Below are 16513 nucleotides of genomic sequence, written 5' to 3'. Positions count from 1 at the left end.
TTCTGGCTTCTGTCTGGCATTTTATTTGAGGCTGAATTTCCCTCCTTAAGGAAGGGGAGCTCAAAAGTCAAACAGCTCCCTCAAAATAAGCTGAATCTTAAGAAAGCGTGCCTGGAGGGTTGGCAAATATCTTGCTTTTTAAAAAGAGCTCAGAGGACCGAAGCTTTCCGAGGACAGTCTGCTGACACAGGGATGGTCAAAACCCAGGTGCTGGAGAAGCAGCTCCCGGCCCTGGGGGAGGGAGCCGGACTTCCGGTCGGACAAGCAGCCTCGCTCCAGAGGGGAAGTGAGAAGGCTGCTCGCTCGACAGTTCGTTCAGCTCAAAATGACTGTGGGGCCATCTGTCTCTGTGCAGAAGAGCGGCATCCCAAAGAGGCAGGCAAGGCCGTCCAGTCGCGAGATACAGCATATGCGTCATTCTTCCTTCACCCTGCACGCTGCTGGAGACTCCAAGTGCAAGGGAGACCCTGCGCGTGTGATTCTACCTCCAAACTCCAAAATCCCACGTGCAGCAGTCGCAACTTCCGGTCCAAACTCCACACTGTGTGCTTAGTAGCTTAGTCATGTCCAACTCTCTGCAACCCCATGGACTGTAGCCCGCCAGGCTCCATGGGATTTCCCAGGCAAGAATACTGGAGTGGGTTGCCACTTCCTTCTCCAGGGGAATCTTCCCAACCCAGGGACTGAACCCGCGTCTCCTGTGTCTCCTGCATTCCAAGCAGATTATCTGCTGAGCCACTGGGAAGCCACTGAGAACCCACAAATGAAGGTCCTCAAGCGTGAGTCTGACTCTGCTTCATCTTTTCCATTCTTACCAGTGTCAGAAGCCCTATCTGTACAAACTGGAGCAAAATGAAATGAAACCAAAGGTACTGAGGGCAAAGAAACGGAGGTTCTGGATTCCTGGGCTGGAGTCAGAATACAAGTTCAAGGCTGGGCCTCCACTCTTACAAAGGGTCCCCACCATCCACTCACGGCAGCACCCCGGCGGGACTTTATTGAGACATAATCCACACTTGTCACCCTCCTGCCTAAAAGCCTCCAGGGGTGAGGCTTACATGATTCGTGTACATGAAACATCTGTGAGCCTTAGTATCTGCTATATTTCAATTAAACACACACACACACACACACACACACTCACACACCCACCTACCCTCCAGCACTTTGAGGAAAAATACCCAACCTCCTGCCCAGGGTCTGCAAAGGCCCCCATAAGCCCACCCCACTTCCTTTCTGAGGTGCTTCATGCGCCCTCCCCAGGCGCACTGGCCTTCCCTCTGGTCCTCCAAGCGTGTTCCAGCATCAGGGTCCATGGGGCCAGGTCTGCTGCCAGCCGCCTGCTGCAGTTCCTCCCCCAGCAGCAGCATCTCATCTCCAGTCTGTCCCTCTGGCACATTTATCATAGACGGTAAAGCTGTTGTTATCTGCAGTTCCATGAAACTAGGAATTGGTCCTGCCTTGCTCCCAATCTATCTCCCCGTGCACAGCGCTGCTTCTGCTGCACAGAAGGTACTCAGCACTCTCTGCGGGATCACAGCGTGCCCTCTGGCCATGCACCTCTGTTTCCACATCTGAGAGATGAGCGCCACTTCTGTGGCAGGTCCGTCATCCAGGAGATGCTGTGAGGACTCGTGGGGACAGTCTCCCCCCACTCCTTGTTCCCAAGTTAAATAAATAACACATTTGTCCACATAACCAAAAATGCAAAGACTGAGAACCGCCAGTCATTAGCCGCTGGGGCGGGGCGGGGAATCTCTTTTCACTACTTATTTTCTTGAGGTCCATCCACCTCAGTTCCTTTATCTGATCCTCAAAGGATTGTATTTTTTAGCCCTGACATCCGAGGGCCTGAACTTGCATTCTGAGACAGTTCCAAGCCCTCCTCCCATGGCCTATGTTATTTTAAGTCACGTTTTACAAATTCTCGACCCCGGAGGGGCTACTTGTGTGTATAAAGAAATGAGATGTCAAAACAGTTTACCTATGATGTTCACCGTACTATCCACTTCAGTTTTTATAGTTGAAGTCAGGACTGCATACTCAGGAGGAAGATCACTTACTCCGTTACTAAGCCCCAAAGGTGACTCAATTGGTTCTTGCTAGGAAGAAGAAAAGAAAAAAGAATTGAGAACACTTCCTTTTCCCTTCCTTTGCTTAGCTTAAATTCTACCCTGTCTGCTTTCTTTTAATGCCAAGGTCAGGTTAGTCTCCCAAGTGCGTGTTTCAAGTGCATGTTTTCAATCAGCTAGAGCTCAAAAAGCACTTTTTGCCTAGAATGTCTCCTCTAGTGTTCCCTTTTTCTTCCCCTTCTTCCTTGGAGGGGGTAACACCACTGCACCTGGCTTGCCTTCCTGAAATGCTTACCTCTGCACTCGATGACCCCTGGATAAGGAAGCTGCCTTACTATCTAAGTAAAGCTCCATGCTGGGGAGACCTCAACTCTTCCTTCTCTGAAGGAGGGTGTGCGTGTGTCAGCTCCTGACCTTCTCTCTAAGGGAGGAATCCTTTTATACTTTTGGAGGAAAAGCTCTGCCTCAACTACAAGCCCAAGGACAGGAACTTTGAGCACATGGTGGATGAATTTTTCTCATATAGGGTTTGCCCTGGACCCTGGCCACCTGAGCATCCTGCCCCGGGGGTGGGGTGGGGCGGCTGGTGACATGGGCCAGACTCCCAGCTGAAGACTCTCCGACTCCGTGGAGGCCAGTGGAGCAGCCCATACCCATGGTGCCTGCTAAAGCCTTCCAAGAGTCTACATATCGATACTAATGAATCTAGGAGAACCAACTCCTCTGCCTAAGCTTGGCTCTTGATTCTGCTTTACTCAAGTGCACCAGAGCCCTCCAACCTCTGAAAGCACCTATATCTCTGGGAGAGCCAGTGCTGGGGTGCAGACTGACTTTCAGTGGTTTGATGAGAGTGCTTCTCTTCAAGAGAAGAAAAGCTATTGCTATCTACGACAGCAACAGAATCAGACCAAAAAAGCCGCACACAACTCCTGGGGAAACCACACTGGAGAGGGGGTATAAGGATGGAAAGAACAGAAGACGGGAGCAGAAGATCACATGAGATAGATATGACTGTGCTTTGAAAAATTTCGAGTGGCTGCTCCAAGGCATGCAGCGTGTTCTTATCAATGCATGTGCTGCTTGGACTCAGTCATGAATACCCTGTAAACCTTAGGGAAGCCACAGTCCCACCCACCAAATTCCCACCACGATATCCGTGACTTTGAAGATATTACCTCACTGTATAGCTCAGTTCTTGGGAAAAAAAAAAAAATCACAAATGGCAGGGTTGACCAGATGTATGAAACGCTGACCACCACCACCACTACCACCACCACCCCACCCCCACCCCCACCCCCACCCCCACCCCACCCCCACCCCCACCCCAGGAAGGACCTGGGACAGCCCTGTTGGGTAGAATGTTTATCCTCTTTCCCTGTAGCATCTCTTTTACAAATTCCAAAGAGTTTATCCTCTCTGGGAAGAAACTCGCTTGCTTATGACTTGAGGCGTCACGTTCCCTTGAGAGCTAAACTCTGAACTGTGCACCTGCCTTCGCACCACAGCCCCCTCACTGTGGCTCGGAAAAGCTTGCAGTCTTGCTGCCACTCCACTCGTGGAAGCGAACTCTCAGGTCCCAGAGAGGGTGGCGGCGAGACAGCCTGGCTTTGGAGTCACATGAGCCTGGAGTTCAAGTCTTTCACTAGTTACAGAGCTTTAGCCTCTTCAGTGGCCTCTTAGGATGCTGTGGACAGCTGTAAACTGAGGACAATACTAGAACCCACAGCATCCCCACAGGGATGATGGGAAGATTAAATACAACAAATATGCACCTGTCATCTATAATTAAATAAACACTCGCTATTATCCAAGGTCACTGATAAAACTCCACTCTCCCAAATCCAAGCACCTGTCTGCAAGTCTCCTTCCCTCAGTCTCACACTCTGACATCCTGCAGGAAGACCTGTAACTCTCCCTTCTTGACAACAAAATCTACCTGATTCTCCACCTCGCTGAGGGCCCCCTCCTCTCTGGCTTTCTCAATGGCCCCCTCTCTACCCCCTCATCTCCAACAAGCTCCATGTGTCATTTTATTCCTCTTCCATCTCTTTGATTTCCCAAAAGGAACTAAGAACATTTTAAGGAATTATGGAAAGAACTGCTCATTTTCATGGGTCTCTTTTGTTGCCATTTTCCACGCTAGGTTTCTTATAAAAGTAATGAGGCAGTCAGACTTGCATATATTTAAACACCTAAGTTATTCTGATTTCTCAGTGTGGAGACGTCAAAGTATTTCACATGATCTACGGTTTAATCAGCGGCAAGTGAGACTTTTATCACATCACACTTGAGAAAACTATGACTCAGAGACAAAATTAGTTTTCTAAGATCACACTCCTTTTAATCTGAGGAGATACGGGAGCTGAACCCAGTCTTTGGTCAGGGAACATGGTCCAATTCCAGTAGTTTCTGTATTAATAAACCCTTGGGTCCTGTACTAATTCCAATGGAGACTGAGAGAACTGCTGCCAACACTGTTCTATTCCCCAGATCCCTGCCTCGAATCCCGCACAACTTATGTAACAGAAGAGAATAGGAAATGGCAACTCACTCCAGTATTCTTGCCTGGGAAATCCTATGGACAGAAGAGCCTGGTGAGCTACAATCGCTAGGGTCCCAAAGAGTCAGACACGCCCGGGCGACTAAAGCACCACCGCCACCAATGGAGACTGACACTGCTCTGAACACTGCCCCCTCCCGTCCCCACATCCAAAATAACCAGCCGACCGAGTTCCAAGTCCTCCATGCAAACCTTCTCTTTGGTTCTGGAAGGACAAGACAGCAGATTGTCTAGTGAAAAGCATCCAGCACCGCTCTGAAAGGTTTCCATCCAGGGAGCAGAAAAATAGGAATCTTCACTACATTCAGCTGACATTTTTGAAATTATCAGAATAGGGAGATCTAAAACTAAACTATGTATTTTTTTTTAAGGCAAGAGCCCAAATTAAGAAAATAGGTGAACATTTCTCTATAGAACAAGTATACAGAGATCCTTCAGGTCACGAATGGCCTTTGCCCACAGCATCTCCTGGTCCTCTGAGATGCTCATTCTTGCCCTGTACCACACCTGGCTGTACCATAGCTTGGCCTGCTGAGTCCTAAGCCAACCTGGCTCCTCTTTCTGTCCTAACATCTCTCCATGAGGCCTGAAAACTCAGGGCTGCCTCTTGGATCCACACCTGTCTTCATGCTCAGCATCCTCTTGCAGAGAAATGTCTCCTCTCCATTCCAACCACTATTTTCAGCTAAACTGTCTACTGCAGTCTCTCCTCCCTGACTTCTTTCCATCACCGTGAGAAAGACCTGCCTTAAACATCAAGTCCCCCATGCTCCAAGTCTTTCCCAAGGAGTTCAGCTGTGTCTTATGCCACAAAAGCATCCACGGAGGTTAGTCGGCCAAACAGTTTTGCAGACTGTGCTCTGAGCAGTCCCTTCAAGAGCCTCCAGGAGAGGAAGGCACCAGGGTTGGCTGGGCGAGCCCTTCACTTGTTCCCTGCTTCCAGAGCAGTTCTGATTCCATCTGTTGTAAGTTCAGGTGGGTTGCTGGCATGGGTTTTCAGTTCATTAAGGTTTAAAAATTGAAGGTCCCTTGCAACCCATGAAGAGTTCACTCCAGTATGATCCCTGATAGGTAGTCATTCAGTCTATCTGTGGACAGCAACAGGGAGCATATTGTTTGGTAAGCCAGCTCAAGTCACTGTTGGATCCGAGCGCTCATCAGAAAAATCTGCTGACTTCCCTGGCAGTCCAGTGGTTAAGACTTCACGCTTCCAATGCAGGGAGCGCAGGTTCAATCCCTGGTAGGGGAACTAAGATCCAGCATGCTGTGCAAGGTGGCCAAAAAAAAAATCTGCTGAGCCAATACCTGCTTTTCTGTAACTCCCATCTAGAGGTCTGCACTCAAAACTAACAGAGACCAGGCCTGCTCTTTACCAAGTGACTGTGCAGGCTGTCCTTGATTATATTTTCTCTAGGAGCACCAATTCTTTGATTTGGAAGCAGTTTACAAGCATTCATTTCGAATCCATCCTACCTACAGGCCTTCTTTTCCCCATGAGATCTCACTCAGGCTCCTGCTCTAATAGAGCTGGTTTCCTGACTTCTCATTTCCAACTCTTTTCAACCCCGTGGACTGTAGCCTGCCAGGCTCCTCTGTCCGGGAATTCTCCAGGCAACAACACTGGAGTGGGTTGCCATTCCCTTCTCCAGGGGATCCTCCCCACCCAGGTCTTCTGCATTGCAGGCAGATTCTTTACCATCTGAGCCACCAGGGAAGCCCTACCCACTGAAGACCAAACAGCAACTCTGACCTCCAGACCTTCACGGGCAATGCTGCTGGCGGTGGTAGATGTCCACCAATTTACTGGCGTGTCCCCTAAGGCCTGGCTCGGAGCCCACAGCTTCCAAGAGGCCAAGAGGCACTGAGGAAGGTGATGGGGCACAGGTTCTGGAGTTGGCCTCGCCTGGAATCAAACCCCAACTCCATAAAGCAGTGCAACTCTGGGAAAATCGCTCAACATCCCTTTCACTGCTGCTGATGCAAAAGGGAGACAACCTGCCCATCATGAGAAGGATGAAACAGGTAACAGTTGAAGCTGAGAGCATGGTAGGAGCTCCAGAATGTCAGCTACACCCCTCTGTTTTATCCACCTCTAATGGCACCCCACTCCAGTACTCTTGCCTGGAAAATCCCATGGATGGAGGAGCCTGGTAGGCTGCAGTCCACGGGATCGCGAAGAGTCGGGCACGACTGAGTAACTTCCCTTTCACTTTTCACCTTCAAGCACTGGAGAAGGAAACGGTAACCCACTCCAGTTTGCTTGTCTGGAGAATCCCAGGGACAGGGGAGCCTGGTGGGCTGCCGTCTATGGGGTCGCACAGAGTTGGACACGACTGAAGTGACTTAGCAGCAGCATACTTACTGATCGTGGCCTTGGGACATTTTCTGAAACACAAATGTGCTCTGATGACGTGCCATCTAGTACTGCTCTCTACTGTGCTTCTTATGCGAATATTTCCTTAGACAGCCAGTTACCTCCATGCAGGCAAGGCTTAGTTCAAGTAAAATGGCTCACTGAGTACACAGCATATACTCTAACATCCTAGGATATGGAGGCAGCATTTCTGCACATATTACATGGTCAATGGGCCCTGGGTCTCCCAGTTTCCGGAAAGTTATTCCAGAGGAAACAAAGAGCATGGAGATAACAGACTGCCTGAATGGCCCAAGAAATATTCTAAGAGTGGGCCGGCATGCTCTGAATGGTCTTTCCTAGTTAAAAACTTCAACTCAATCAACTCTACTACAATGAAAAAAAATAATTTAAAGAAGAATAGTATTTATTCAGGTATCTTTAAAAAAGACTTCAACTGTAACTGAAAGAAGACTGGGAAGAGCTTGTTTTAACAGCAAATTTTCATACCTAGTTACTACACGCTTGTGCTTAGTTGCCCAGTCATGTCTGACTCTTTGCGACCCCATGGACCGTGCCTGGCTCCTTTGTCCATGAGACTTCCCAGGCAAGAATACTAGAGTGGGTTGCCATTTCCTTCTCCAAGGGATCCTCCCGACCCAGGGATCCAACCCATGTCTCCTGCTTTAGCCGGCAGATACTAAGCCACCAGGGAAGCATACATGTAAGACAAATTTTCTCTGTAGAAGAAACCTACCTAGTCTATTCAGTTGCATATATGCACAGGACATATGAACTCAGATCTTAGCTGTTTTGACAAACAATAAAAAGTAACGTATGAATATCTCAGTAAAATCCTTTACACAATTCCAGACAATCTGGGGAATGAACTTTGAACCGCTCTACAGAAACATTCAAAGAACACTATGCAGCCATGAGCCACAGCACTTGGGAAAGCCTACCAGCCTCCTCCATGTTCCCAGTCTTTGTTGTAGGTTAGATGGAAGGGGATTTCTATTCAAAAGTTAAGTTGTGTTTACTTCCGATGAATCACCTACCTTCTGCTGAAGGAACAATGTCTCTCTGAGGAACACAATTCAGGTACTAAGCAAGCCTATATCACAGCAGGATTTCTCACTGCACCCTCTCCTGGGATGGAATTAACCCACATGGCTGCACTTACGAGGAAAGCTCTCACTTGCTCCCCTGCGTCAATGTGGGGCCTGGCCACACGGAAGACACTGTCACTGTGACGCGACTGCAGATGCCCTTTACTGCCGAGAACACCACGTGTCATCAATTCTCACACTGATGGACTTGTGAGGGGCACATTCCTCACATTTCCCTACCCCTGAAGTAAGACGTGCCTTCTGATCAATTATGTGTGTCAGGATTTCACTGCAAGCAGTTTTACTTGCTTACAGATAAAAAAAATAATAGTACATCTTACAATCACTGGTACCTAATAGTCATTGCTTCTGGTGGATATGTCTGAGCAAAGTCAGCTGAAAAGTAAACATCTGTTACTCCATTTTTATTTCTCCATTAACTGAGATTATGAAATTCAATCTGCATTCTAACCCTCCACTCCCTCCCCATATATTTATTTACGCATCTACTTGGTCAACAAATACTCATCTATCTATGCAGTGATCAAATATGTATTAATTATCTGTTTTGTACCAGTGACTAAACTAGATGCTGTGAAAATATTAATAGCAGTAAATATGATAGAGTTGTACTTAAGACTACAGAGGATTCTTCAAAATCACATATTTGTGGAAGTTACACTTTTCTGACTAAACAAGAATAATCAGAATGTAGGCCCTAAAAAGAAATCCAAACGGTGGGAAATCTGATACAACAAACAAGATTTTTTCAATTGCAAGAAAAAAATTAAAAAAAGAAAAAAACCATTTTTTGAAAGTAATCTAGTGGAAACCCATAGGTTAAAAAGACTTGAGACATATACAAAAATCACATGTAAACTTTATCTGACTTTGATTCAAGTGATCAGACTGTATAAAAACTATGAAACTTGTAAGACAATTAGAAATTTTTAGCACTGACTGGATGGATATTTGGTGATACTGAAGAACTACTATTAATTTTTTCAGATATAATAATAATTCTGGATTATTTTTAAAGAGCATTTATCTTTTAAAGATATTTATTGAAGTAGTTGTGTAAGAAATGATGTTTGGAATCTGCTTTAAAATATTGGGCTGAACCATATGAAATTATTTTTGCAAGTCAAAAATGGTTGAGCATCTGCAGTTTCATGTATATAGGGAAGTGGACAGAGGTACTAATGTAATAAAATGGCCATGAGCTGATTGATGTTGAAAGTGGGTGACGGTCTATGAAGTACACTTGACTCACTTGCTTCCTTCCTGTGTGTATAAAATTTTTCCATAATAAAAAGTTAAAATAAGGCCTATACTGTGCTATATTTAAAGTAAGTCACCAACTAAAAATACTGAAAGTGGAAACTAGAGGTCTCACTGCTGAAATACTCTAGCTAAAATATTTCTTTTCCATTGAAGAAGTAAATGTGTCTGAAATTTTAACAATTTACCTGTTTTCCCCTCTAACTACCTTCACAAGTCAAACTGAAGTATATTTTTTGTGTGTGTTTTTTTCCGACTATTTTGACTCAGTGGTTTGCTTTCAGACATTGTGCTATCTGGATAATTTGGATATTCCTTCAACAGTTATTCTGGAGTAGAAATCAGAGTACTTGGCATCACTTTTAAGTTCAGTTCTAAGTTACCATGTGAACTTGGCCACATGTCCTGCTGCCCTTGGGCCCGTGTCACTCAACCCTCTCACGCCACCGTCTCCTCATCTGCAAACGGTGCGCTGAAGCAGACCACTGTCTCTCTGATGGTCAACGGGCCCGGACTGTAGAGTCTGCTCTTTGCTTAGCAACTGAAGCTCATCTTCAGTTTCTCATGGGATATTTGGTGCTTCTCTGGCTTTTGAACAAGGGGCCCCCCAATCAACACACAAAGACCCTCACAGGGTAGGGGATTTCAGACTACACAGCCGACGGAAAAGCTCACAGGCACAAACACATCCCTATGGAAGACCTTTGGCAGTTATGAAAGCTAGTTCTATACTGAGATCCACACAAATAGAGGGCTTGAACAGACCACAAACTAATAGCCCATCAAGGGAAAAAAAAAAAAAAAAAATATATATATATATACACACACACATAAATATATATACACACACACATAAATATATATATACACACATATATATGTGTGTGTGTGTGTGCATGTGTGTTCAGTCACGTCCAATTCTTTTGCAGCCCCATGGACCGTAGCCTGCCAGGCTGGAGGGGCCTGGTGGGCTACTGTTCATGGGGTCACAAAGAGTTGGACACGACCGAGTGACTAAGCACACACATATATAATGCACATACATATATAAATGTATTAAATGTATTTAATATAAGTTCATAATACCTAATATACTTTAAAATATATTTAATGGCCTGAAAACATACTTGATATTATCAGATAGTAGCGGGTTGCTGGAGCTTAGCTGGAGCTACGTGACCAGCTGGCAAGACGTTGCAGGGGCCAGATGGAGGCCTCAGACTGCCAGGCTCAGCGTGGATTTGTGAGTTCATTCATAAATCGTTCAGGGAAATTGGATGAAGCAGGGGAGGTGTGAGTACCTGAGCCCACAAGTGGGCACATGCCAAAGAGGAGACATGCAAAGCACAGAGATCACAACGGCAAAGGAAGCAAGATTAAATACTTCCCAGAGACCACATCGCTTGTCTTCATGAGACAGACTATGAATCACTATGATCACAACTTTGCCTCCTCTCTGCACGAAGATTACCTTGATGTGCTTCACTCTGTCCTCTTTTTCTGTCTTTGGTTTCTTTCCTGTGGCAATAAAAACAGTTCGGGATTAACCCATGAAGAACTGAGAGACATTTCCCCTACATTAAATTCTTTCTGAAACTCTCACTGCATTTATTGCTGTAATCCGTAGATGGTCAAGATCCCAAACGTTTCTTTTCCTTTCCTTGGGGGCCCTGAGAGTCATTTTATCCAGCCAAGTAAGGGCAGAATTAACATCCACAATGGGAACAAGGGTTGTATCCTTGCTGCGGCTACGATTGTGGAAATCAAGAAATCACAAAGGCGCTATTTAAGTGACGGTTGTTTTAGCTGGTAAATATCTTTATCTACCTTTCTTAGAAGGTCGCTCAGACATGGGCAGCATCCGGTAGACTCTGAAGGCATTGTTCCCTTTCTTTATGCTTTTGTCCTTGACTTCCTCAATGTCAGGCAAGGAGTTCATGGCACATCGGAAATTCGCCTTCCACGTTTTTGGGTCAGGTTTATCTATTCCTGGTTGATGCTTTCCTAAAAAAAAAACAGTTGAAAGAATGAAGGTTAAGAAAAAAGAGAGAGAAAGGGGGAGAATTATTTCCAGAGTAAAAATTTCTGGAAACAGGATTGCTGGCGGGTTGTAGAGCCAATGCTTTTCATTCCAGGCCACGCCTACACTCAACAAACGTCCTGGTTTGTTCCGAGCTGAGAAGGTTCTTGGGATGTGGGAATTTTTGTTTTAAAACCCAACAGTTTCAGGGCAAACTGGGACAAACTGGTTACCCTGGGTCTACAAAACAACTTCAGAGAAAGTAAAGGTAGAAATCAATGTGGAGAATCAAGGTAAGGAAAAGAAAAAGCTAGAAGGTCAGGAGGGTTTCCTTGGTGGCTCAGCTGGTGAAGAATCTGCCTGCAACGTGGGAGACCTGGGTTCAATCCCTGGTTGGGAAGATCCCCTGGAGAAGAAAACGGCTACCCACTCCAGTATTCTTGCCTAGAGAATTCCATAGACTATATAGTCCATGGGGTCGTGAAGAGTTGGACATGACTGAGTTACTTTCACTTCACTTCACTTCAGGAGGCCAGGAGACCAACAAGCATAAGTCACTGGAAGGTCTCTTTTTCAACTGACTCTCAAATAAACAGCTCCCTAGTTAAATGAAATTATAAATAAACAGCTACATAAATAAACAGCAAATAAATAATAAGAAATAAATAGCTAAATAAATAGTAAGTATATAATCAAAAATAAACAGCTAAATAAATAGTAAGAAATACATAGCTAAATAAATAGTAAGAGAAACAGCTCTCTAGTTATATTATAAATAAATATAATCTCGACTACCTTTGGGGGAAATAATTCGACCAAGGTTTAAAGCTCCAGAACAAATCAGTTCTACATCCCCCTGGTACACACCTGGGGAACTTCATCAGAAAACCACATTTATATGGCTGAGTTCCTTCACTGTTCACCTGAAACTGCCACAATATTGTTAATCGGATATATCCCAATATACAGTATTTTTGGTGTTAAAAAAAGAAGAAAGAAAACCACATGTCCAGGAAATTTAAAGACTCAGTTTCTATGGAATGGGTGGAGCATCACTTCTGAGTGATGAAGTCTATACCTCATATGTCCTGATGTGTCTGGAGACAAGTCACAGGTTTATCAGCACTATCTTCATGAAACCATAAGCCAAGGCATTTCATACATGCAGTAAAAATAAAAAGAAACAATAGCTAACAGTCTATCATAAAAGTGAAATTTGCCAAGAGAGTAGAACTTAAATATTCTCAACCAAAAAACAAAGTACACTTTAAATATCCTGCAAGTTAATTTGTCAGTTATACCTTGATTTTTTAAAAAGCATGAAACCAACAACAAAAAAAGCAACAGTGCCAGCCTCTGGAGATGATGTGGGATTCATACCTGTATGGATGGCCCAGTTTCTAAAGAGGGGTGCATCCTTTTCCACATCCCACCCATGTCTAGCAGCATGCATCCAGGGGATCTGAAAAATCTTCTTTTCCTAAAAAAAAAAAAAAAAGTAAATAAGAACTGCAGCCAAGGGTTTCAGGCCATCATTGCAGAGGGTTCTAGCAAGTTTTAGCTAGTAAGACTCCCCATTAAGTAAAATCACTGGGTTTGCTGAATGTCTATGGTAAACCAAAGCCATTTCCTCACTATGACCCAAACCTTGACAGTCTACCAGGTGAGACAAGAGGCAGGTGGAGTCTGGTAGGCTAGAAATAAATTTCAAGGTCAAAAGTGATGATTTGGGAAATGCCAGTGTGTTTCACTATCTGTGTCTCCTGTTTTACAGGACCACAGGTACATGGATGGCCACTGACTGAAATGTCTATGGCTTATGATTTATTTCTGTCACTTGGTAAAGAGGAACTCCAGCTGTCTCAGGTAAATTAAACATTAGGCAACTCTAGCATGGAAACGGAGAAGGCAATGGCACCCCACTCCAGTACTCTTGCCTGGAAAATCCCATGGATGGAGGAGCCTGGTAGGCTGCAGTCCATGGGGTCCGCTGAGGGTCAGACATGACTGAGCAACTTCACTTTCACTTTTGACTTTCATGCATTGGAGAAGGGAATGGCAACCCACTTCAGTGTTCTTGCCTGGAGAATGCCAGGGACGGGGGAGCCTCGTGGGCTGCCGTTTATGGGGTCGCACAGAGTTGGACATGACTGAAGTGACTTAGCAGCAGCAGCAGCAGCAGCAGCAGCAGCAGCAGCATGGAAACACATACACTAACATAGGAAAAATAAACGGCCAGTGGGAATTGAGGTATGACGCAGGGAGCTCAACATGGGGCTCTGGGACGATCTAGAGGGGTGGGAGGTGTGAGGGAGGCTCAAGAGGGAGGAGACATATGTATATACTATGGCTGATCCATGCTGATGTATGGTAGAAACCAACACAATATTGTAACTATCCTTCAATTAAAAATAAAGAAATTTTTTAAAATTCGGCAACTCTCCAAAGCAATACTCATTTCACTGCTAAGGGGAAGTCGGGGTGTCTGAGGCCACTGTCAGAGACTGAATCTCTCAATCTGCTCATGCAGCCAACAGAAATGAGAGATTTTGTTTTAGGAACTTCCCTGGCGGTCCAGGGGTTCAGTTCAGCCGCTCAGTCATGTCCGACTTCTCTGCGACCCCAGGGACTGCAGCATGCCAGGCCTTCCTGTCCGTCACCAACTTTCGGAGTTTACTCAAACTGAGGCCCACGGGTTGGGGGGAGGGGGGTGGCAGGCGCGGCACAGGTTTGATCCCTGGCTGGGGAAATAAAGATCCCGCATGCCAGAGGGCGTGGCCAAAAATACATAAATAAAATAAAACAAAATAGAGAAGTCAAAAAAAAACCAAAAACCTAAAAAGGTTTTGTTCTAATCCCTATGTGTCTACTACCCTGCCTGAGGAGAAAGCAACAAATGTTAACGAAGATGTACCAATTATGTGAGGATGATACTCCTTTTCCGAAGAAAAGTCCCTCAAGAACAATTCTTGTCATAGAAGACCTTGTCCATCTCTCTTACATCCCAACTCAAAACTGCTTAAATCAACCCTGGCAAACACATGACTAGAAACAAGTGCTTTGGAAACAAAATAGTAAAACTACTTGTGTGAAACCCAGTTTACTTTGCATGTTCACACGGTCTCAGTTTTGGTTCTTACAACACCCGAAGGAGCTGGGTATATGTCACTATTTCTGCTTTACAGTTAAGGAAACTGAGGAACGTATTTAAATTAGCCATTCAAGGAACTCACTGTAATATTAGTAAATATCCAAATTCAGAGCCTACGTCATGTGATCCCGTATTCACTCACTGACTCACACTGCCCGTTGTCTCCCAGGGTTTAGATTTAGATTTCCTGACCTACAACAGATCTGCTGACTTGGATTCCATGAAGATTAAAGACCAAGAAAACTGTATTTTTTTAAAGCTCTCAAGGTAGGTCTGATCATTTCTAGGGATGGGGAGAAAAAATCTCTGCACGATACACTTCAGGAGGGATTTTCCACCACTTTGGTTTCACACAATGAAAGATACAAACAGGCCCCACCGACCCAAAAGGGACTTGATGCCTCCCACAGAACCAATCACAAAGCCTAAACTAAAAATATGTCAGAACATTTGAGGGTTCCCCAGAACTGTTAGAGGGGAAAATTCCATGTATATAAAACATAGTCAATAAAGAAGAACTGAAAGTGAGAGGTTTTTCATAAAACACTCCGTGTTCACGCTGTATCATCCACTGAGAGAGGGCAGAGTTTCAGGTTGGCCAGTTTCAAAAGGGCAGTGATCTGAAGAGGGTTGAGTGAAACTTTATTTTTTACAGTAGATGACTATCAGAGCACAAAATCACTCAATGCAGTTTTTAACATTCCCAGGAAAACAAAACAAAACATAAATTTAACCTCTGAAAGAATTTTTCCTGAAGTGCATAACCAGAATCTAAAGGTTTATGCTTAAAGATACAGACCCTTAAAGAATCAGACTCTTGCACTTTTTTCTAGATCAAAGGTGATCTGGGGTGACAATCTGAAATCAATCTCCTGAGACACAGAATTGATTCTGATAAGTAGATCTTTTCAAGCGTGAGTGTGTGTGCACAAGCACACACAACTTAGTGATTCAACAACAACAGCAACAACAAGCACACACACACCTCCAAACCCAGTCTCCCAGAAATCATGCCCAAATCATGAAACCATGAACGTAATGATTGAACCTGGCAATCACCCACCATGAATCCCCTTGAAATGGGCAAGGGACCTAAACAGACATTTTCCCAGGGTGGCTGTACACACTGTGTATGGAAGGACTGACCATAGCAGCAGATGTAGAGACCGCTGCCCACCTGTAGGCAGGAGAGATGAGCCGGCTTGAGTGGAGAACATCTGAGATAATTTTCAGCAACGCAGAACAAACATACCTTGACCCCCAAGCGGAAGCCAGCCTTCTCATCTCCCACAGCTGCTTCACTCCCCCAATATTTATAAGGTGTTCTAATGTCGCTTGCTATTTTTGTTTGGACTTCTCACTGTGTTCTGAGATGGCTTGATATTTACACAAGCACAACCCTGCTTTCAAAGTGCAGAGCAGGAAAAGGTCGGAATTACCTGATGACCTCCAAGGCTCAGGGAGGGGCCCTTGGCGCCTGGGTCCAGGCAGACCACCACGGAGAAACAGGAACCTCAATAATCAGGGTGGGAATCAATGGAAGTGATAAGAACAGTGAACCTGGATGCCGCCACCATCATTCCTCAAGAAACAGCCCCGGGAAACCACAAAATCAAGCATGAGGACAAACCCAGAACAGACCTGGTCTCTTCAACAAGCCAGTGGAGAGACGGCAAAAAGGGAGCGGGCGCTGCTCATACCCAGGAACCAAACACAACCTGGGGGTCTGCTGTGGCTTCTGATGGAACAAATAAATCCTAGAAAGATATCTGGGGAATAGTCAGGTATTCTGAATAGGAACGGGGCAGTAATGGCACTTTAAATGATGACTAATTATGATTAATTTATGATTATCCAACTGGTAATGGTATTGCGAATCCATAAGAAAATGTTCTTGGGTCTTACAGATATACCCAGTCAGGGAGTTGCTTTAATCACCTCCCAACACACAGATTTTTTTAAACTCT

At 45.0% G+C, this 16513-nt stretch overlaps 1 protein-coding gene across 2 annotated transcripts in view; it reads right to left on the bottom strand.

The window, feature by feature from the left end:
• The window catches only part of IRF2 (interferon regulatory factor 2), an 83688-nt gene that overhangs the window by 21236 nt on the left and 45939 nt on the right, over positions 1–16513 (bottom strand). For both annotated transcript variants that reach the window (XM_005698710.3, XM_005698711.3), the window contains exons 3-6: positions 12776–12875; positions 11203–11379; positions 10847–10893; positions 1985–2102 (exon numbers count right to left, since the gene is read on the bottom strand). In XM_005698710.3, coding sequence (XP_005698767.1) covers positions 1985–2102; positions 10847–10893; positions 11203–11379; positions 12776–12875 — 442 coding nt within the window. The remainder of the gene's footprint in view (positions 1–1984; positions 2103–10846; positions 10894–11202; positions 11380–12775; positions 12876–16513) is intronic.

The sequence above is a fragment of the Capra hircus genome, chromosome 27 (assembly GCF_001704415.2).
Source record: "Capra hircus breed San Clemente chromosome 27, ASM170441v1, whole genome shotgun sequence".
Classification (NCBI taxonomy): domain Eukaryota; kingdom Metazoa; phylum Chordata; class Mammalia; order Artiodactyla; family Bovidae; genus Capra; species Capra hircus.
The sequence above is the reverse complement of the archived record's forward strand: the minus strand, read 5'-3'. Positions and strand labels throughout refer to the sequence as shown.